The sequence below is a fragment of the Podarcis melisellensis genome (genome assembly GCF_964234715.1).
Source record: "Podarcis melisellensis genome assembly, chromosome: 3".
NCBI lineage: Eukaryota > Metazoa > Chordata > Lepidosauria > Squamata > Lacertidae > Podarcis > Podarcis melisellensis.
Genome location: NC_138530.1, coordinates 118,564,611 through 118,587,082, shown reverse-complemented (window position 1 = coordinate 118,587,082; position 22,472 = coordinate 118,564,611). Strand labels below are relative to the sequence as shown.

The 22,472-nt window shown below is 40.4% G+C and overlaps 2 protein-coding genes across 11 annotated transcripts in view; one reads left to right on the top strand and one right to left on the bottom strand.

Moving 5' to 3' along the window:
• The window catches only part of RUNX2 (RUNX family transcription factor 2), a gene marked incomplete at its 5' end in the record, with an annotated part of 221,344 nt that extends 215,674 nt beyond the window's left edge, over nucleotides 1-5,670 (bottom strand). For 8 of the 9 annotated variants that reach the window (XM_081906271.1, XM_081906273.1, XM_081906274.1 and 5 more), the window contains 2 exons: nucleotides 4,758-4,880; nucleotides 5,101-5,670. In XM_081906271.1, coding sequence (XP_081762397.1) covers nucleotides 4,758-4,815 — 58 coding nt within the window. The remainder of the gene's footprint in view (nucleotides 1-4,757; nucleotides 4,881-5,100) is intronic. The other variant, XM_081906279.1, reaches the window with a different exon arrangement.
• The window catches only part of SUPT3H (SPT3 homolog, SAGA and STAGA complex component), a gene marked incomplete at its 5' end in the record, with an annotated part of 218,928 nt that overhangs the window by 49,959 nt on the left and 146,497 nt on the right, over nucleotides 1-22,472 (top strand). The gene's annotated exons all lie outside the window — the stretch shown is intronic.

Below are 22,472 nucleotides of genomic sequence, written 5' to 3'. Positions count from 1 at the left end.
TGCTGAAGGGGCTGCTGGGAGTTGGAGTCTTAACAACCTCTGGAGGGCCACAGATCCCCCCCCCCCGCTATAGGGCATAGCAAATGGGCTGGTTATTGTAATGCTTTAATAATTATGCATATTCAATGAGTTCTCTTAATTATGCAATATCACCTGCACTAGCCAAAGTAGGATTTTCCTGGATACCAATAGCAAGAATATTATTTCTGTGATTCCATATCGTGACTATTAGCGAAGCTTGGAAAGGGAGAGGTTACCATACAGTATGTCTAGTGCCTATAAAAGCTTGTCCTCAACAGTTCCTTCAGGATGCTTTTCATTGCCTTTAAAAAAAAAATCCCCATGCCGGCAAAGCATTAGGAATTATTTATGCAGTTAAGATAATTTGACACATGTAGCCTGAAAATTTTGAAATGAAATTGAGCCTTTTATGCTGCAAACTGAAACATACTTTCTAGTGGGTCTGCTCCAGGGAACACAGTGGGACTTGGGTTAACATTCATAGGGTTGTGCTGTTAAAAATGTGAATAAAATACTCCATCCCACTGAAGAAACAAAACTGAAATATTGTGCTAAATGCATGCTGTAACAACATTATTAGACCACCCCCTATGAAATTACAGTGCATATCAGGATTTTCAGTGGTACTGTAGGGGTGGCAGAGTCTTTTAAATATTTCTGGTCGGCTAGCTAACACAGCCTACCAGCTTTGACGTTTGTCCATTTTATAAAGGAATTTGAGGTGTTACCCCTCCTTTGACTTCAGTTTTCAAGTATGCACTGGTGCATCATTAATCATAGGAAATGCAAAAATAAATAATATAGTTCCCTTGGATTTTTCATGTGAATACTTACCTTTTCCCTTTCCCCCCTTTTTTGTATATACAGTTGAGGTATTTTGATAACCCCTAACCTTTACTTCAACAAGGAGGTACAGTATAAAAATATTACCACAGTCTTCATATGAGCAGCTCTCTCTAAGAAAACCTCCAGATGAATATTTATTGGGAGGGGGGAGCAAATGTTTCTATACAGACTGACTTAGCTGAGCCTCATTTCTATATTTTAGACCACCAGTGTATAAAATTAAAAGCACATGGATTTTGAATCACTAGAAAAGGTTTGTAATTGATTAGCGCTGTATGAAAGTACTGGGGTAGAGTAAGTTTTGATTTGTGAATGGTTCTATTCAATAAAGATTAATCCTGTATGCCTGATAAAATCTTAGTCTCTCCTGTGAATTAGCTTTTTTCACTTGTTTATTTAACTGTCAAATATTTTGGTGGGGTTTTTTTTTTTATAAACTAACTGGAACATTTCTCTTCTTTACGAATTTTACATCAGATTGCGATATAAGGAAACTACCAATGCTCATGGAATAATTAAATCAATTCATTTTGTTGCTTATACTGTATTTCAAATCTCTGTACATGAAAAAAAAAAAGATGGCCTGTATGGATGCAGAAGGAGGTGGGGCTTCATTGTTAAATGTCTCCCCCACCTTCCCCCACCCAGATCTCTTGGGTATACTATATGCCATATGCAGACTTCATTTCATAGTAATGAGGTAGGGGATTTTAAAATACTAGAATGGCTATATTTCCCTTAAATTGCCTGACGTTTGCATCTGAAAGTACTGTTTTATTTCAAGTATAGCAACACATTCAGGTGCCTACTGTCTGTTGGGAAAGCATGAATAGTAATCAGTGGTAACTCATCGGTTTTCGTTTTTCAAGGAATATGTAACTTTGGAAGGAATCATTATATAACACTTGAAAAGTAAATAAACTGGTGATTTATTTTTATTTACGTATAAGCAGCATGTTGTGCATGCTGACAGATGAGTTGTAAATTGTGAGCATACTCTGGCAGGAAATTTCTGCAGCACAAGCCCCATTGAAAGGAATGGGAGCTGCTAAAGAGCACTAGTGCGCTCCATTCATTTGAATGAATCCCAGGGTATAGGCCGCCACAGATGTAGGATATACCGTATTTTTCGCTCTATAAGACGCACCAGACCACAAGACGCACCTAGTTTTTGGAGGAGGAAAATAAGAAAAAAATATTCTGAATCTCAGAAGCCAGAACAGCAAGAGGGATCGCTGCGCAGCGAAAGCAGCAATCCCTCTTGCTGTTCTGGCTTCTGTGATAGCTGCGCAGCTTGCATTCGCTCCATAGGATGCACACACATTTCCCCTTACTTTTTAGAAGTGAAAAAGTGAGTCTTATAGAGCAAAAAATATGGTATTTACTACTGCTGCTACATGTACAATAAAATAACAAGCTCTTAATTTAAGATAATATAACCCAAGGCCAAAACATTGCCTTTACATAAGATGATTATGTGGAATATTTCTAGCATAGGATGCAGTTACTGGCATATTCAGACATGACACCTGACAACATGTTTTAATGGTTGCATGGAACTGCCATCAGTTGCAAACGGAGGAAATCGGATGCTTCCTTTCTATCCTCCATATCGTTTTGGGTTAATTCTATAACTGATAGCTGATAATTAGGCTGATGAGGAAATGGTGGCCGATTGGAACAGCCCAGAAAGAAATATTGTGGAACTGTATGCATTAATAATAATGCAGGGCACCAGATGATGATACAGATTCCCAGAGGTGTGAATCCTAATAATTCTGGAACGCATATCTGCTGCCTATATTTCTCCTTTAAAAAACAGCAAGTTAAACAGAAACAAATAGTGTTCTCCTGTCTTAGCATTGTGCCTATCAAATCACCTGGAGGAGTTAATCTCTTTCCCCCTAAATAGAATGCTTATTGCTTGTTCCTGTGTGTGCTTATTTGAGTGCGGTGCATGGGGAAGGATGTGTCCCCAGACCAGGTAGTTTAAAGATCCACCCAAATTAGGGGAATTAAGTAGCCAGCCCTACATGTTATGAAAACTTTAGCCAACTATATTTCTTGTAATCTCATTTGGGATGTTAAAAGCAGAAGCAAGTTCACATATATGTGTTTCCTGTTGTAAACACTGGGATAATGTGGTCTGGCTACACTTGCGCTGTGCTTCATTAAGGCAGAGGTTTGGGTGAGAAGAAAAAACCTTGCCGCTTTTAAAAGCCTCAGGTTTTTCTGTTGCTATATTTTAGCATGCTGGCTATCTAATTACAGTGTAACTCAGTGTGACGAACTTCCAGAAAGTAGGGTTCTGAAGCATAGGACTATGTAATGCATCAGATGTGTTTGTATATCAGAAATGAAGTCGGTCCCTGTGTTGCATGAGCGGAAAAAGCCTTGCTTCATGTCTAATTGTGCTCACGGATGGCAGTGGAGTCATGGGCTTCAGCAAGAGCCGCTTGGAATAATGTGTGAAGTAGGAGGGGGCAAGGGAACTCCCACCACCAGCCAGCAGATACAATGCAGCTCAGCGTGCCTTTCCAGTAGGAATCAGGGTGGTCCTTTTTTCTTCTTTGAAGGAGCAAGGAAATTCAGTTGCTTACAACCCAACATAGTTTTGAACTAAAATGGACAACGTTAAGAAAATACTGTAAGTGATTTGCATTTCCCACCTCAGTTATGCTATATCTGTTGTTTAGATACTTTTGAACAGGTAGTTTTGTAGCATTTCAAAGGAGGCAAAACATCTCTGATCACTGGTCCAAGGACGACGATTGGCCTTTGAGATTGGGCAGTGTTTTACTGCATCTTTGAAAGCTAAATCTCAGCTGCACTATAAACTCAGTAGTTTCCCAGCTTCCTTGCTATATTTTGTATTTTTTTAAATAAATAAAAGTGGCCATTTTTATTTCATGTGGTATTTATGTATGTACTGACATAATTTCAAAAACAGATCTTAGACAGGAAAGTTCAAAGGGCTGTTAGAGGTGCTGTTTTACAGCTTGAGAACTTTCTTCATGTTTTGACATTCACATAGGTGGACTATATCTGCCGATTAAACTTATTATCCCAAGATGATATTTTAAGATGTCTACTTTAACAGGCATGCTTTGCAGAGCTTCTTTAAACATATTACTACTGTTGTAGAATCAGACTCATCTGCTCCATCTTTGTTCTCTTTTGCTACTTCCTAGTTTTGATGCCAAGGGGTTTATTAGCTTGTATGCATGCTTATTTAGAACAGCATAATTGAGTCCTTGTAACCTGATGCATTTGTAAAATTGTTTTCTTATGTAGGGGAAAAAACAAAACTCTACAGAAACTAATACTAAATATATTCGGTTCTATATACACAAGTTGGAAAAGACTATGACCTTGGAAGTAAGTTTCAATTGAAAACAGTAAGATTTACATACACTTAGATCAAAAAATTGAGATGCCAGCTGGTATGTGTGTGAATGAAAAATTATATGGCTATTTTTCCTTGCCTTAATAATTTTCGTATGATATTGAGTACTGTGGAAATCAACCCCAATAGCCTGCTGCAATGACTTTTGTGACATTAGAACTCTCAGAGAGCTGGCTCCTTTCTTCTAGGTCCCATGGTTAACATATTTGCTCTAAATTCTGATTTTACTGCTTGGTCCATATACACAATGCGTAGTGAATCACAGAAAGGTGAGCACACCTGCTATCTGAGCAATAGTGGGTACAGTAAAGTATATTAACTCTCAACTGTGCTTCCCATTTTAAAAAAAAAATAAGTATGTTGCCATCATGTTTATTTTCACTTCATTCAAATAGTGGTTTTAAAGAACAAGGTAAAATGTAAACAGCATACCATTTGTGGCAATCAGTAATATTTTGTAATATGTGAAAAAACCAGCACTTACCCCAGAAGAAGTTTTGCTGACAAGGTGTCACTGAGCTGAAGAGACTGTTCGATGCCATTGTTTTCCCCTCCCCTCACACAGCGTGTGTTATCTTCTGGTGCAAATACTGCTTGAAGCCTTATACTGAAATCACAAACCATAGCCAAACTTTGTTTCAGTTTTATAGCATGCCTGGAGTACATAGGTTCTATACTTTTCTCCTCTTATCAAAAAATTCTGAAACGCTGGTAAGATGTGAAAAGCAAAGCAAGGAATGAAAAAAAGAGAAGAGAAGAGAAAGAAAATAAGCAAATATTTGACAGATCTACTATTACTGAATAGACTGTGGTTTGAGAGCACTTACTGACTCTGTTGGTCTCGCTGGCTGCTGGTGACCTGTTGAGATTAACCATTTAAAAACCAAAGGCTTCTTGCTGCGTCCTTCTGGAGAAAGTTTGCACCGCACTTGTGGTTCTGTGGTTGTTTGTGAGGCGAATGAAGCATTCACACAATCCAAAAAAGCAAAAGCTTTTAAAACTCCTTTTTTTTGCAAGCACTGTTACTGGAGAGACAGAATCATGTGGTTTGTGACATCATAGTAGTCAAGTAAAGTGGGACTGCCCAACACTGTGGCTTTTCCTTTCCTCCCCGCTTTTAAAGTTTGACAAAAGCCCCGTGGTAAGGCCCTTCCTGGCATCCAGAAGGATATAGCTTTTTAATTTTTGTGACTCATGAGGATTTGGAGAGCATACAAAATGCTGAAAGAGCATAAACTTCTGTGCCGTTTAAAGCATATGGACAGCAGAACTTCATTTATACTCTCCCAAGTTTTCCTGCCTCTCTCTCTCTCTCTCTCTCTCTCTCTCTCTCTCTCTCTCTCTCTCTCTCTCTCTCTCTCTCCCTCTCTCTCTCCCTCTCCCTCTCCCTCTCCCTCTCCCCCACCCCCTCCTTATTGTGTCTGTGGAGAAGTATACCAGAATTGGCACAAATGTCTGTGTGAAATTCTGAACAACAGTGATGATTTACAATAATTTACATCTTTGGATTGTATCACGATCTTTGGGTCTGCTTCATATTTGCTGGTTCGCTGGATTCCCTTCTGTTTTTCTTTTTCTTCTTGTCTTCCTCTGCTTGTGAATCTGTAACTCATTGTAAGAAACTTTACCTTTCCTCAAGTTCTACCAGCAGACTGCTTACTGGGGGCTGTGTTTTTGGGGCTATAATTGGCTGTCACTGAAGTGTTAGTCTGGGGATTCCTTTGCAAACCTTAAATCATGTCTGTCTAGGTTACGTGCTCCCAAGGCTAGTTGGCAGCTTTATGTAATGAACATTAAGTGCAATTATATGTCAGCCTTTTCTGTTTCGTAGAGATCCTGTCATCTGCATATTGTGACTTACACATTTTAAAGCAGAGACAGGGAGGATGTAATATACAAGATATTTGATACAACTTGTGATAGTAGTTAAGGGGAAATGTACGTAATGCATTTGAGAGAAAAGGAACAGTGCTTGCTTTTCCAAAAGGAATTTCTCTTAACAGATTTCGGCAGTCAATGGGAATGCTTGCTTTGAAAGTGAGCACAGATCTGGTACATATGCTCAGGGTGGGCACTTAGGCATGCACCTTTCATATGGTCTCTTTAGATGTGTCAAAATACGGTCGCCTACCAGAAACTTCAGCTATGCTAGTGCGCATAGTTAAAATGAATGTGGTGTTCTGGGTGTAATTTGGGCTTAATTTTTTTTTTAATTGCAGGATGCTGTGCACACTACAGAATAACATGCAGAGACACTAGCATGGTAGTGTTTTGATTTGCTCATTTGTGTTAAGAACAAAATTGGAAACATCTTTGAGAAACTGTATGTTCCCTGGCCTTGTTCATTTGTTTTTATAGCTTATTTTGTTAAAATGGTCACAGGCTATTGATAGTTTATTTCCATAGATTTAGCAGCATTATTGGAGGATTGAGCTAATTGTGGCAAAATACTGAGTGGTGTCCACTTTCTAAGTGTTTTATAACATTTGGCTGTGACATTTCTCAGATGCATAATATTTGGCATCCTTTCTGTTCCACTTGCTCTCTAAACAGGATAGCAACTGGAAATGCCAGACAGGAAAGTGATGCTGGGGGTGAAGTGGGCTTGTAAAATTACATGGGGTGGGGGTGATAATGGATCAGGGAGAGCAAGGGGGGGCAAAAACAGGACACCTTGGAGGGAGGAAATGTACATTAGATTGCAAACATCTTATGTTGACCATAATTTATTACATATATTTATGCACATCATTACTTTTCCTCTCTGTTTGAGGTACATTGAATTGTTCTTGGATTGCCTGTGTGCTTATGGCAATCTCTTACCTCCCCTCTTAAGACCATCATCTAATGCCTGAATTAGCTTGCATAAAGAAAGTCAAATCATTTGAATTGTGACACAATCAAATGAAGTAATAGAAAAAATAATAATAAAAGATATGTACTTGTTACTGCTTGAGTCTATGCATGGTTACTTGGAAGTAAGCCGCACTGAATGTCCCCAGGATTTCATTCTTTACCCTGCTATCCTAAACATGTCTGTTCAGAAGCAGGGCCCATTGAATTCAATGGTGTTTATTCCTAGGTTAGTGTGTATAGGATTGCAGACATAGTAAGCAGATTTTATTTGTGAGCATAAATTGTGAGTGTTGCTTTGATTGAAATTTTTGATAAATAAAGTTGTAGCTAAGCTGTATCCTGACTTATTAATGAAATCCACAGTTCTCACAACAACCTGACTATATAATTTTTTTAAAAACTTGCATTATGTAATTGCGCATCAATGTGAGTGCCGCTGTTTATGTCACTTCAGTGTATTTCTTCATATTTCCTTCTGTATACTTTGCCTAATGTTATGGCTTTGAAAATTCGTGCTCCCCCCCTTCGCTGATGATATTGCCCTATTGAGTTGACTTTCTCCATAGTCTTTGCTTAGGGAGGCAAGGTAGGTGTAAACATAACAAAAAAATCACCTTTCTGCTACTATGTAATTGAAATAGGTATCTCAGTGTACTTTTTGCAGTTGTCTTTTTCATTCATTTGTTGTATGAATGGATTCCTTATTTGCTCTCGTCAAATCAATAACTATGCTGAATAAAATTTTATGAGCAATGGCAAATTATCTGTTGCACTTAGATATAAGCACTACAGTACTTTATGATTTGTCTCATCAAAAATGGCTTGTGCTTCTTGAAAAGGAAGAGTGAGAGACATCAATATGTAGGAAAAAAATCTTCATAATTCAGCTCATTTTTATTTCTAAAAGAGCTTTTCAGTGATAAAAATTTATAATTTTATTTCCAAAGTAGAAATACTTGTGAACCATCATCAGTGATAGTTTCATTGTTTCATTCAGAAATCATCATGAATGATTGTCTCTCTAGAGAAATTCCAGAAATTTCTGGTGCAACTTAGTAGCAGCAACTGCAAACATGGGCTTTTTGGTATGTCTATTTTTTCTTAAAAATTAAATATTCATTTTTATTAATTGAATTGGCCTGTTGGTGTGTTTGATCATAAACAGAGGCATGTGGCAGACGGGCGGAATGGAAATAGCACTCATCCTGTATAACCTGCATTCCAGCAGGTAGAGGAGTCGGGGGGGGGGGTCATCTGCCACCTGGTGCTGAAAGCAAAGGCAGAAAAGTGACCCGTGCAACTGAATTTGCTGTTTTGCTATGAAATCATGAACAAGTTGACTGTTTGCCACTTATATAGCCACTTGAACCACAAAATGTTCAAAATTTGGAAAACCTGTAATCTTCACTTTTTGCATGGTGTTTAAACATTCTCGTGTGTTCACTTTAAACAGTGTGTGTGTTGTAAATGGTATGTTTAAAAAGTTTATTTGTCCCAAAGAAGTTTGTTTTTATAACAAGTTTGGACAGTTTTTTTGGCTACTTATCCTTGTTTTAATATCATATAGACGATGATTCCAATTTTGCCACAATAAGTAACAGAGACACAAACTAGCAGACATGACTGTTTAAGTTCAGACTCCATCAGAGTTGACTGTTTAAAGGCATCAAATGACTTTATCGCTTTTCTTTGTACTCTAGCATTCTCAGCAAATGAAACTTTTTATCTTATAATTGTCTCTTCTTAATTTATTTAGCATACTGCTTCAAGTTGTAATGTATAATTATAGTATTTCAGCATTTTGCATCAACATGTTTCTGCCGGGACTTGAACTGACAATTGTGCAATAGATTAGATATTGCCAACAGTGTGTTTGTCACAGGGAAAATAATACTTTCACCCCAAATACAAGACAACTAACTGGAGTACTTCTGTTATGATTAGTTGCCTAAATCAGCGGTGGCTGATAAGAGCTCCCTCTGCCTTTGAAGGTGTTCTGTGCATTCAAGGAATCTTAGGGCATTTTCTCTCCTGAGAGTGCTCTTTCATTCCTCTTACTTTTCCATTTCCCTTTCTGCTTACATATTGAATAGCCTAGCACCACTAAAAGGTTAATTTCAGAAGCTGGATGAAATGTAATTTTTTAGAATTTCTCTCTAGTGTAAGTAAGTATATTGACAGAGACTTGGGTTGTTGTTTTTTTGCTGTGCATTCTTTTCTTGTTATTTTTATCACATTGGTATCCTTCTAAGGAACTTAGGGTGGCATAAACTGAATTTTTCAATGCTTTTATCATTGCAACAGCACTGTGGGATGTTATGGTGAGAGTTATTGACTGGCCCAATAGCACCTATTAAGCTTCATGGCTGCCAAAGGGATTTGAACCTGTCTGTCTCTGGTCAGTGCACAATATTTTTTTAACACCGTTGCAGTGACATCCTCACTGCATCACATTAACAATTTGGCATTAAAGATTACTTAAAATGGGCATCCCTAAAATAGATCAAGGTCTCATTCAAGCAGCAGTCCTTTTGGAAATTATTGGGGGGAAATGCCGCCTCCTCTCCTACTCCGACCCCATGTCTGTTGAGCTCAGCATTGCCTACTCTGACAGGCAGCCGCTTTCAAGGGATTCAGGCAGGAGTTTCTTCCTGCTCTGCCTGGAGATGGTGGGGGTTGAACCCGGGACCTTCTGCTGCTGAGCCTGGGCTCTTCCATGGCTCCTTCTCTCCCAGGCCATAGTCCTTCCACTGGCAAGTGCAGAATGGATGGGAGCCCAGTCTGTTCTTCCCCTTCCAACTTGACTGCTCTTTGAGGGAAATTGGAGATAGTATGGGGTAATTTTTGTCCCCTCGTTGGAGGAAGGCTTGAGATCTTTTCTCCCCCTTTTGACATGCTCTAAAGTATAGCTGAGTCTAGGAGGAGGAATGCCTCCATAAAAGCTTCAAATCTGCAAATTTTCTATCCTTGTGTTCAATTGGTGTACAGAAGGGAAATGGAATCATGATTTTGTTCCTACATCAGAAGGACAGGATGTGAGAACGGGCTCTTAGCTCATCCAGCTGCACATACCTAGAGGCCATTAAGACGTGCTGCTCACCTTGTGTCAGGCAGACGCAGCACCAGGTTGAGGCTGCACCAGAGGCTGTGAAAAGGAAAACTCTCTCTGCCTCCTGGATGTGACTGGGAGACAGCTTGTGTAATCTGCTAGATCCTCTGCAGTCCTCTGGAGAGAGGGACTTCTGAGGAAGCCTCCAAGTTCCTGTGTCCTACTAGGCTGTGGTCAGCAACTCTGACATCTGCTTCCTCAAGACTCGGCTCCCCAGCTGAAACTCAGGAGTTGAGGCTGGGGAAAATGTCCAGCTTCTCCTGTGTTTTCCTTGGCTGCAGCATAAGTGGGGCATTCACCCTCACATCATTTCCCAAAGGAAAGGAGCCATTCTTATGAACTTTCCAGCTACTGGAAGAGAGAGCAAAGCCCAAGTGAGACATGTGAGGATTGTAACCTTAATTTGCAAGGAGCACTTCTTTTCTATTAACCTGACATTTCAGGGACAGAGTTTATTAGTAGATGGCAAACATTTTAACCCTTACCGCCAGACCTGCTGCGTGTGGTTCAGCTTGCTGTGTGGTTTGTGCCATTTTCTCACTTCACAGGTTCACTGTGAAAATCATGCTAAATGTGCACCAGAAATGGTGGCATGCTAAATGTGCACATTTTCTTGTCGTTGTTCTTACAAATTAATGCATTTTTCTGTGCGATTATTTTTCAGCATTTGTAGACTGTGTTAACATAGATTTTTATTCAAATGCAGTCCTACTGGAAGCAGTTAGTTGGTTCAGGCCACTATCTTTTTTGCTTTATCCTCCAGTCTTATTTTTCTTTCAGACAGAAAATAAAGTCAACTTTGCACAAAATATGGGAAACTTTTCTCTCATAACAGTTGAGGATGTGGCTAGGTTAAAGCAGGAAACTGCTACCCACAATGCAATGTTACTTACACTACCACTTAATAAAATTTATTTCAAACATGCTACTGACAAAACCAAAGAAAAATAATATCCAAACTATGCTAGTTACTACTCTAAATATATCTTGGGAAAAGTGAAAGTAATCTCTGGAGCCTTTTAGCTCAGTGGATAGACTACTGCCAATAATTAAAGTACAGGAGTTTTCTCAGAAACTGGCAGACTGAACTATTTTTAGATAGCCGTGTCCCTATAAAATTGGGCAACCCTCTTAACGTTCTTATGAGCATTGTAGTAATTGCTGGGTGGAGAAGGAGGTATGTGATGGCTTATGGATATTTACATATAATTTGAATTTGCTTTTTGAATCTATGTTTGCATTCTTTTTTGATTCGGTACTTGGAATTTATTTTATTTTGCCATAGTCAGTTCCCCAACATCTTCAGTCCTGAACAGGTTAATGTTTGAACATTTTGGCCAGTTTGTGTTCTGACATGGGATTTTTTGTGTTTTGTGTTTGTGTTCAGAAGGAAGATTAAAACATCTACTTTTCTTTTTTTCACCCCCTGCCCCAATAATCCTCTCTAACCCTGCCATCATCTGATTCTACTAGCGTATATTTTTTAATAAGATAGTTGATGCAAGAAGTGTCTTCATGTCTGTTAGTGATGCCTCCAAAAGCAATGTTCCAGTGTAATCTCTGCGAATCAATGTGAAGTTACAAAGATGATAATTATAGAACTGGCATGGTTTTTCTGCATAAGTTTGTGTGCACGTTAAGGGTGATTCTCTGAAGGAAGAATTTTGAAGTGTTTCTTCTATAGTTAAGAGGTCTTATCAAGAACAGCTGCTGCTGTTCTGTGGATCACACCCATGGACTCATGGTGGTCTGCTGCACAACGTTCTTCAGCTTTGACAGGTGAGACAGAGACTCTCCAGTGCCACTGCTTTTGGATGACTCTAGCTGTGGTTGGAGAAAGTGCATCATGCCAAAATATATGGGTAAGACCACACACAGTCTTTAAAATAGTCATTGTAAGCTTATTTTTAGGCAATATGGTTCTTGACAGTTCTTTAAGTTGCATGCCAGTTTCACTGCTGCTTATAGATTTTTTTCATTTATTTTAGTAATTGCAATTGCAGATTTCAATCTGCATTTGTAAATCTACCTCACAGCATTTGCACAGGGGAAAAATACAAGCTAATTCCTTTAAAGCCTTGATAGAGATTCAGGTTGAAATATTATAGCTGAACGTTCATGTTACCCATAGTTTTCTGTCAGGGATTTAACGTTGAAGCCCTTCCTTGCAGAGGTGTAGTTAAGCAATAAACATTTGTTCCTGGCTTCAGATTTATACTTGTTCCAGATGCTTCAAGTGCATTGTAAAAGATGCATAGTTAGGACACAGACATGAAATCTGTTCAATAGAATTAATAGAAATCATTTTTAAGTGTTCTATCACAAGAAACTGCTTTTGAATTGCCTATGGCATATTGAGACTATGCTTGACAGCTGATACATGTTCTACCTGGTAGATGTATTGGCAGACAGAACTTATTCTACCCCCCCCCCCAAAAAAAAACCCCACACCCCATAATACAATGATTTAAATGTCCCAGGGACGTTTAATAAGATTTTGAGATGTGGGTAGCAGAAACTACTATCCATAACTGTCAATTAACAATTGTGAATGTGTAACTGATTTTTTTCCCCTTCACTTGTAGTTCTGAAATGATTATGGCATCTGAATAATCAGCAAGTGGTTGCTTACCAGTCAAACACTCATTTTTTTCCAAAAAAGTATAAATGTTGGGGATGCTTTGTGAATAATGTATCAATGTGAATTATTCAACTAGTAGAAAAAGGAGATGGGGGCACAAAATAATTTGACTATAATGAAAACGGTTGTTGGGAGAGGAAGAGATTAATTTCAGTTTTTTGCTTGGACAGTTTCGCTCATTAATCTGGAAAGGCAGACGTCTAAAAGATTTTAAATTTTAGCAAAACAAGTATGCTTTGCCTTATGCTATCACTAATTGTTCTGCTAATTGTTACAAGGCAGTAGGAGCACTGGTTTGATATTCCTCGTCTGTTTCATTAAGCAGGACTACACCTGAGTTTCACATTCAATCAGCAGTTAAGTTTGCTCAAAGCACCTTCTGCCCTCCTACACAGAGGAATCGGTCAACCCTTTCTGAAAGGGGTTTGTGGTCAATAGCAGACTCTTGAAGCCAGTTCTCAGTTTGGGAATTATCTGTCTGGGTGATTCTCAGATTGGAGCAACTCATTTCAAAGGGCTTGATGCTGTCACTAAAGAAACACCATTTAGTATCCCAGTTGCTGGGAATCACATGTGGACAAAATGGCTCTCATTTCCTGCTTCCAGGCTTCCCACAGGCTTCCCACAGGTCAGTCACTGCCAGAACAGGATACTGGACCAGATGGGCCATTGATCGGATCCAGGATGCTTGTCTTACGTTCTTCTCTGCCCCAAACAGTTCTGTTTTCCCATTCCCAATTCTAGGTCAGTGGGATGGGTGGATGGATCCGCCCCTTGAATCGAAGGCAGGCAGCAACCTTTCTGGAGGTAGAGATCCAGCATGCAGTTCTGCTTCTGCCTTAGATGAAAGTGCAGCCAGTAGCCATGTTTAAAGATGCAAGGTGCATTTTATTTCTCAACTAAAGTATTAATTGCCCTGGACTGCCATAAATTTTTAGCAATTTCCTCACCCCTAAGCTTTCTGTCTACTAGATGCAAAATTCCAGAGACCTCTGCAAGCTCCCATTTCTTGATGGTGGGACCACCTGGAAGCAACAGAATAAAAAAATGAAGGCAAGACAGTGAAGCTGTGAGAAAGAGAAGCAAATCACAAAGGAGAGAATTCTAACATTCACTGCAGGAAAAAAAAAATCTGTGTAAATCCCACTGGGTTAAATGGGGCTTACTCTTGGCCAGGCAAGTATGTCTATCAAAAAATGTATTTGCAGTGGAATGAGACAGAAGAAGAATGAACTAAATATCTTTGTATGTAAAAGGGGACCTGAGATAAGCAGTTCCATGTTAGCAATATTACTTAGTTTTGAGGTCTCCAAGACAATGTAAATAGGAAACCAGGAATGCAAATAGCCAATGAAGTAAAGACGGCTGCCGATGCCCTGTGATCAACTAAGGAGGAGGAGGAGCAGAATGTCACTTTCCACGTTGCACTAAAGGGAATGCATAAATTGATGGATGTGCACTCCCCCTTTCAGTGCTCAAAAATGTGAATAGAATATTTAGTGAATCACTAGTTCTTTCTGCCAGCAGTCTTCAAATAGAATAATATAAGAAAGGATTAGGGTGAAGTAGTTTCCACACCTTTTTCAGAACAAAGATCAGCTTGGTCTAAAAACTGAACCCTTTGCTCTAAGAAAGCCAACATTAAAACAATGACTACTACCTAGAGAACAGGCAGTTTTGGACCTCAGTTATTTTACTTTCTACACATAACAAATTTATTAAATGATCAGCTGAGGTGGCAGAGGGGCCACTCTTTGTGGAATTAATGAGTACTAAATATTAGCAATTTTTTTAAAAAAGAGGCTATCTCGAGTATAACAGATACTATTACATTTAGACAAGCCTCCAAGCCACATGTACAGTGGTGCCTCGCAAGACGAAATTAATTCGTTCCGCAAGTCTTTTCGTCTTGCGAGTTTTTCGTCTTGCGAAGCACAGTTTCCCATAGGAATGCATTAAAAATCAATTAATGCGTTCCTATGGAAACCGCCTTCAGACCAGGTCCGGGGACAGTCTGTCCCCTGACCTCTTCTGAAGGCCGGCGGGGGGCGAAAGTCTTTACTCCCCCCCCCGCCTGCCTTCCCGGGACAGCGGAGAAACGCAGAGCTGCGTTTCTCCGCTCTCCCGGGAAGGCAGGCAGGGGGGAGCAAAGACTTTTGCCCCCCGCCCGCCTTCAAAAGCCATCCGGGATAGCGGGAAGCGCTTCCCTGCTATCCCGGACTGCTTTTAAAATGCTGGCGGTGGGGAGCAAAGCCTTTCGCCCCCACCGGCCTTCCTGGACCTCTTCTGAAGGCCAGAGGGGGGGGGGAAGGCTTTGCTCCCCACCGCTAGCATTTAAAAGAGGTCCCCGGAGATTTCCCTATGGGCTTTCTTCTTGCGCAGCAAGCCCATAGGGAAATTCGTTTTGCGAAGCGCCTCCAAAACGGAAAACCCTTTCGTCTAGCGGGTTTTTCGTCTTGCGAGGTGTTCGTCTTGCAGGGCACCACTGTATAACTGGGAAATGAGTGCTTTATTTTTTGCTGGTACTCAACGGTGCACAGTCCTGGCACCTCCCCCCCCTCAAATTCTGCGATGTCTGCAACAGGGCAAGGGCTTGCAGGTGCCTGGCTGTTGCACATGTGCACTGCCTTCCCACCCTTTCGCTGGTGGGGGCGGCAGGCAGGGCCAGAGGTTTGGGTGGGCATGGAAGGAGAAGGGGGAGGCCAGGAGAGGGAGGGGTGGGTGTGGCCTCTGTGAGCCTGTGCTTGCGTGGCTGAGCGGTGGTGCGGGTGCAGTGTGGCATGACCACTGTGAGGGGACAGGACGTGGCGGGCAGCAGACATTTTGGGGGTGGTCCCACGATGCACCCCCAGGTGAGTACCGGCACTTTCTGTTTTTTGTTTTTTTAAAAAGGCACCTCTTCAGATCAATAATGCCTCTGGACCTTTGTAGAAGTATCCAATACCTATACAGTTTATAAATTGAGAGAATTGTCAAAAGAAATATTGACACAGCCATATCTCATGCTTCATAGATTGCCAGAGATTTATAGGAGTAGTTCAGATTAATGTCAGAAGAGTAATCAATAGAGCAGTGATCCACCAGCAGTTGTCAAACTCTCCCGGCAAAAGGACTTTGACTGGGAAGGGTGATATTTGAGATCCTAAAGTATGCTTTTTAACACATTTTGAACCACACCTCTCAAAAAGCAGAGGGGTTCTACTTCTCCATGCGATACTGCAAGCAAAACTTAAAGTATGGAAAATATTGAAGAAGAAAGGACTGCGTTCAACAAAGCAATTTAATAAATTGCAATAATATAACTGAAGCAGTTGCAGTAGATAAAAATTATTAAAATTGACAATAAACTCAAGCAAGCAAGTAGAAAGCCTCTCTGGTCTGTTTTCAAAGTATTGGCTAGGTAGTGGAAGGCAGGAGCTGTCCCTCCTCCCGAGGAAGAGAGTCTCTCAGTTCAGGTGGGGCCCAAGAGAAGGCAGGCTTGCAGGCTCCACTCAGCAATCATCAGCCCAGTGAGTCAGTGCGGCTTGCAGGAGGGCACAATCTTTTAGGGAGCTGTGGCCTAGGAATCTAGAGCCTGAACCTTGGTAATCACCAGAACCTTGAATTGTGCCTGGAAACAAATTAGTAACCAGTGCAACCATTGTAACACGGGGGCAAAACACATACCTATCAACACCCTTGCTTTTTTGAGCAAATGAAGTTTCCAGAAGTTTTTCACAGACATATCCATGATACAGTAATTCAAGCTAGATGCATCTAAGGCATGTGTCATTCTCTCTCTTTTTACTTCAATAAGTGTAAAAAAGTCATTTTGCCTTTTTATGTTGTCTTAAGCATTCTCAGGCATTTTAGGTCATTTGTTGTTTCTTTGTTGATTTACATGATCTTTTACTTATTAAAATAGGCTAAATATCATTTTGTTACTTTGTGGTACCAAATTTTGTTTAGGGTGGGTTTGCTGCTGCCCTGGAGCAGAATTGTTTATATATTCGTTTCAAGAAAAATGATACCAGGCTTTTGAAAAATGAAACACTTGTAAAAGTTTGTGGCATCTCTACAAGTTAAACATATATTGATGAAAGCACTATGAAGAATACCTAATTTGGATATACTTCAGACAAATTACAAAGAAATCACTGAGGGTTTTGGATTGTGGGCAGGAAGAGAAAGGTTGGTAGTTTAGCTTTCAGTTTTATCCCCCACCCCCTGTTCCGTCTAAAGAGCTTGGGCAAATGACTTCTGTTTACAAGTTATACTTTTTCTGGCATTGGTGGAAGATGATATTCTACTTGCTTGTATATATGAATGCAGTGGTTTGTTTTCTTAACTGTGTTTGGAATATTCTTTGTACCTGAGGTGTCAGTATTAATTCTGCTGCATGAATAAAAATGGTTATGTTCAAGTATTATAGTTTTGGTTTCATAAAATACTTTATAGCACCCCAATGTGCGGTCCTGAACGTGGGCTGTATTTTTGCATTTCAAACAATAAGCAGAATTGGCTTTATTTGACTAAATCACTTTAGACTGCAGGGGTAGAAACAAATATTTGAATGCTTTCCGGCAAGAACACCCCCCCTTTATTATTAAGGGAAGGCCTCTGCCTAGTCTTCTTCCAACAAGCTGTTTCTCTCTATCAAGGATGGGAGACTCACTCCCTCCAGATGTTGGGCTTCCAACCCCTTATCATCCGCAGCTTGCATGGCCAAAGGTCAGAGATGATGAGAAGTGGTAGTCCCCCAGCATCTGGAGGGTCTCAGGTTCCCTCTCCTGCTCAGGGACATTCGAGTAATGTGGGAATATTCCCGCTCACACCTGCAGCCTCAGGAGCACAGGCTGGGGAAAGCTTTACCTCTTGATTCTGCTGATTTATGTAAACTGAGTAAGAGGACTGTGCCCATGTCATTCTGTCACATCTTATTTCCTTTATATACACGTCTGTTAAATCCAGCAAATTTAACCTCAATGAAACAGGTGAAAATGGACAAACTAGAAGATTTAAACTCATGCAGATGAAATGTTTAGCTCTTATTTTGCCATACGTTTTGCACACGATGTATATGTTTCTTAAATGCTTCCTATTATTTGAAAGGATAATGCAGGTGGCTCAGTTTTCCTTGGCTGAGAGAGTTCACCAGCAGCTAGTCTGGCCCTCTCTAGGGGCTCTTCCGTAATTTGGCATTCTCTGAAGGTTAAAGAATTTTTTTTATTTGTTCTTTGATCTTTGTAATCCGGAAGTGAAGTCATTCCCTCCTTTCTGTGCAGGCTTCCAAAAACGCCTTTTCTTCATCTTTCCCAGCTGATGAAGTCTTCTCTGCTCCAGTCCTTTGTCTGTGCTTAACAAGTTTCTTCACATTCTAGATTTCACCCCCACCAGGTCTCTGCTACTGTGTAAGCTTGTAAGCAGATGTCTTGCAGGGTATGAAGTGTCACTTTAATTCTGTTTACTAAACTTTGCCTATAGACCCTTTCAAAGTGTAGTCACAGATCTAATTTTGTGCTGTGCATTCATTCCTGTTTATTGCCCTATAAAAAGCACCACTTTGAAAAGCGCTTAGAAGTCTTTTTGAATGCAAGACATTTTGACTGAGATCAACATTTCGTTGTTAACAGCTGTGATTCTGTAAGCTACTGTTAGTGGTTTCTAGAAGCTAATTTGTCAGCTAGCTGGCACACTGAGCTCATTTGCCAAAATTAGGGCTTGTCATCTGCCCCATCATAATTTATGAACAGAGTCGGGAGAGAAATTTGTTTTGCTTGCAATTTTATCTGGACACACCAAATTTGCACTTCTTGAACTAATATATGAACTGAAGCACACCTCTCATGCTGAATTCTGTGACACAGTTCTCTAACCAAAGGATGCGCAGGAAATGTATATGTTAGTGAAACGTGCATACAAAATTGTGTATATTGTGAAAATGATGCACAAGAATGCATTTTATTACGGAAAATTGCTTGCAAAAATGCATTTACGAGTCAGAATTGCATAAAAAAGTGAGTATATTGGGGAAAATGTGTACAAAATGTACAAGAAATGATAAAAAATTATTTTTTTAAAAAAATCACAAACATAGGCAAAAATGAGAAGTGGAGAGAAATGGAAATGTAAAGATGTATCCATCCCTATTTGTTGAAAGGACAGAGTCATCTGCAAGTAATTCCCCGCCTTCAAACTTATTTTATTCATTTTTCACAAAACCAAACCATAAACATTACATTGTGTCCAGTGTTGCAGCTTGCATTACGTATTTGCTGCAACTAAACAATACAAGAGCGCTCTTTAGACAAATCAACTCTTTAGATAACTTAGATAGCTAGATAACTGGGAAGAGAGTTCGGGATTATTATTATTATCATTTAAATATAAATTGTCTGTCGTTGTTTTTCAATTTGATCCATTTACATGGTTTTGTATTTATTGTGGTTTTTTATGCATTGTGACTTGCTGTTACTTTTATTGATTATAGTTTAGTAATTATTTATTATAATTGTTAATGTTTATTTACTGATTTTTTATTTTATTGTGTACTATTATATTCTAATGGCTTATTGAATATTTATTCAATATACGTTGTTTATTTCAAATCTGTGTTTTTATTATTTCTTATGACTTTTTCATATTGGATCAGATTGTTATATGGTGTGTGATCTTTGTTATATATTTTGTTGTTTATATTTTTAGTGAAGTGGGAGGGACTGGTACTGATACTATCTGGGGGAAAATACGAGAATCTCGGTACTATTGATGTTTTTTATTACTGCAATGTGTCCAAGGCAGCTTAGGTTAATATGCTTCAGATTTTTTAAGATCCTATTGCATGCTTTATAAATATTTTATTGTTCCTTCGGCTTAACTGTTTAATATAAGATGTGAGAGTTAGTCCTAGATATTTTCAGCCGCCATGAGCTATGGCTAAGCGCAGGTTAAAGGTAAAAGGATCCCTGACCATTAGGTCTAGTCGTGGCCAACTCTGGGGTTGCGGTGCTCATTTCGCTTTATTGGCCGAGGGAGCCGGCGTACAGCTTCCGGGTCATGTGGCCAGCATGACTAAGCCGCTTCTGGCGAACCAGAGCAGCGCACGGAAATACCATTTACCTTCCTGCCAGAGCTGTACCTATTTATCTACTTGTACTTTGATGTGCTTTCGAACTGCTAGGTTGGCAGGAGCAGGGGTCAAACAACGAATTTGAACCGCCGACCTTCTGATCGGCAAGTCCTAGGCTCTGTGGTTTAACCCACAGCGCCACCCGCATCCCATAAGCGCAGGTTAAGGTAAAGGGTAAAGGGAACCCTGATCATTAGGTCCAGTCATGACCGACTCAGGGGTTGCGCGCTCATCTTGCTCTATAGGCTGAGGGAGCCGGTGTATGTCCACAAACAGCTTCTGGGTCATGTGGCCGCTTCTGGCAAACCAGAGCAGTACACGGAAACGCCATTTACCTTCCCGCCAGAGTGGTCCCTATTTATCTACTTGCACATGATGTGCTTTCGAACTGCTACGTGGGCAGGAGCAGGGACAGAGCAACGGGAGCTCACCCTGTCGCAGGAATTCGAACTGCTGTCCTTCTGATCGGCAAGTCCTAGGCTCTGTGGTTTAACCCACAGCGCCACCCGCGTCCCGCTAAGCGCAGGTTAGAGAGAAGCTAATTGCAACCCTCTGTGTTCAGAATGACCAGAAGTGTTGTTGATTTGGAATAATTAATTTGAAAACCTGTCATTTTGTGGAATATGTCAAGTTGCTCCCATCTATAGAGCAGGCCCTCCTGGGGGTGCCATAGGATCAGGAGTGTGTCATCTGCAAACATGTTCGCTTGGTGTTCTACACCCCTTTTACTGTAGTGTTCCCACAACGTTTTGCTGCAAGCACCTCTATAATCACTGCAAACAGCAGCAGGGATGGAGGGCGGCCTTGATGTGTACCTCAAAGCAGGTCAGATACCGGGAAATCAAAACCATTAACCAAAATGACAGCTTGAGATGTAGAATAAAATTGTTGGATTAAGTGTAAAAATTTGGAGCCAAATTGCAGCTTGAAAAGTAGACATTTAAAAATGACCAGTCCACTCTATCAAAGTGGACCAGATGCCTTCCATTTGTGAAGCTCATTGACTGTATTCATGGCTGTTCTGATTGAGTTGGCAATGATATATTGCCCAATAAATATATTAAGACTGTTCAACATTATTGCTGAGAATAACTTTGCATTGACATGAATGAGCACCATCAGTCTGCAGGACTCCTCTTGTTGGGTCTTTACCTGGTTTCAGTGGTAGAACAAGCATAGATGCATGCCAAGTTTGGGGCACAGAGCATCTCTCTAGTATAGAAATGCATAGTTTAGTCAACCATGGGGAAAGTTCCTTTAAAAAAATAACTAAATTGTTTTATAGAATTCCCCCGTGATCCAGCTCCGATGCCATGGACTGGCTGAATGCAAAGGAATGATGGGAGGCACCAGCTGGGAACCCCCATGGGAAGAAGGCTCAGAGCCAGGGGAGTGGTGGTGGCATGATGGTGATGATGATGATCATGAGTGGTCAGAGGGAGAAGGTGCAAACTGGGGGGAGGGAGAGGTGTCAGAAGCTGAAGAGGTAACAGGGTTTAGTGAGCAGGAAGAGGCTGTGGCAGAGAGCAGTTCAGACTCTGAGGCTGAAGCGTTGCCATCTGTGAAAGGTTGAAGGGAATGCATCTGAGGATGAAATGGATTGCAGGTCTTCTAAGGAGCCTGTTGGTCTAAAAATATCAGGCCAGGGAAAGAAAAGGCCTCTTGGTTCAAATTATTTTAGCTGAACATTGCTGTGTTACACTGGCAGTAACAGTGTAAAAACAACCTTGCAGGCCAGTGGTACAGAAAAAGTATGTGCAGGGATTTCATTGATTTTGGGCATTTATATGCTACCCAACTAACCATACCCTCTAAGTCACTTATAAGTTTAAAAGATTAAAATACAAATATAGTCAATAAGATTAAGATTTTCATTTTGTTGAGCTGGGCTTGGATGCTGGCATCTGCCTTTTCTGAGATCGTCACCTCTCCTTTGTCCAGCCTGCCTTTCAGTCTTGTCCTCCACAATTTCTTTTCTCCAAACTTTATCGCTACCCCTTTATTCCAGTTGCGGGGGAATAAAGGCAGTTTAAAGTGGACTGGATGCATCTTGTGTCTGCATTTTTTCCATCCAATTGCCAGTCCATACTCCCCCCTCCCCTCGCTTCAATGTGGATTTTCCCATTCTGCAGATAATCTAATTAGAAAAAATAAGATGTTATTGTCCACAGTCACTGCTGATGTGGATGCTCCTTCGTGCTTCTTTTGTAGTGGGAATTTTGTCATGTGTGAAGGGACTTTTCTCTGGGTGTTCTCTGTCACCACACTGCTGCTCATGTTGCCTCCCCACATTTTGCTTTGGGTGGCCTAAAGGTGAACAAAGACAGGGGCGTCCGTATGTTTGATAGATGCTCTCCTGTCTCCTCCCATTAAGGCACAGTGGTTTTCTGTGCAGGGGTGTGCTACTTTAGCAGTATCAGCAGTGGGAGATAAAAAAATTATATATGAATGAACAGCACAATAGGTGCAGTGTTTGGTATAAATC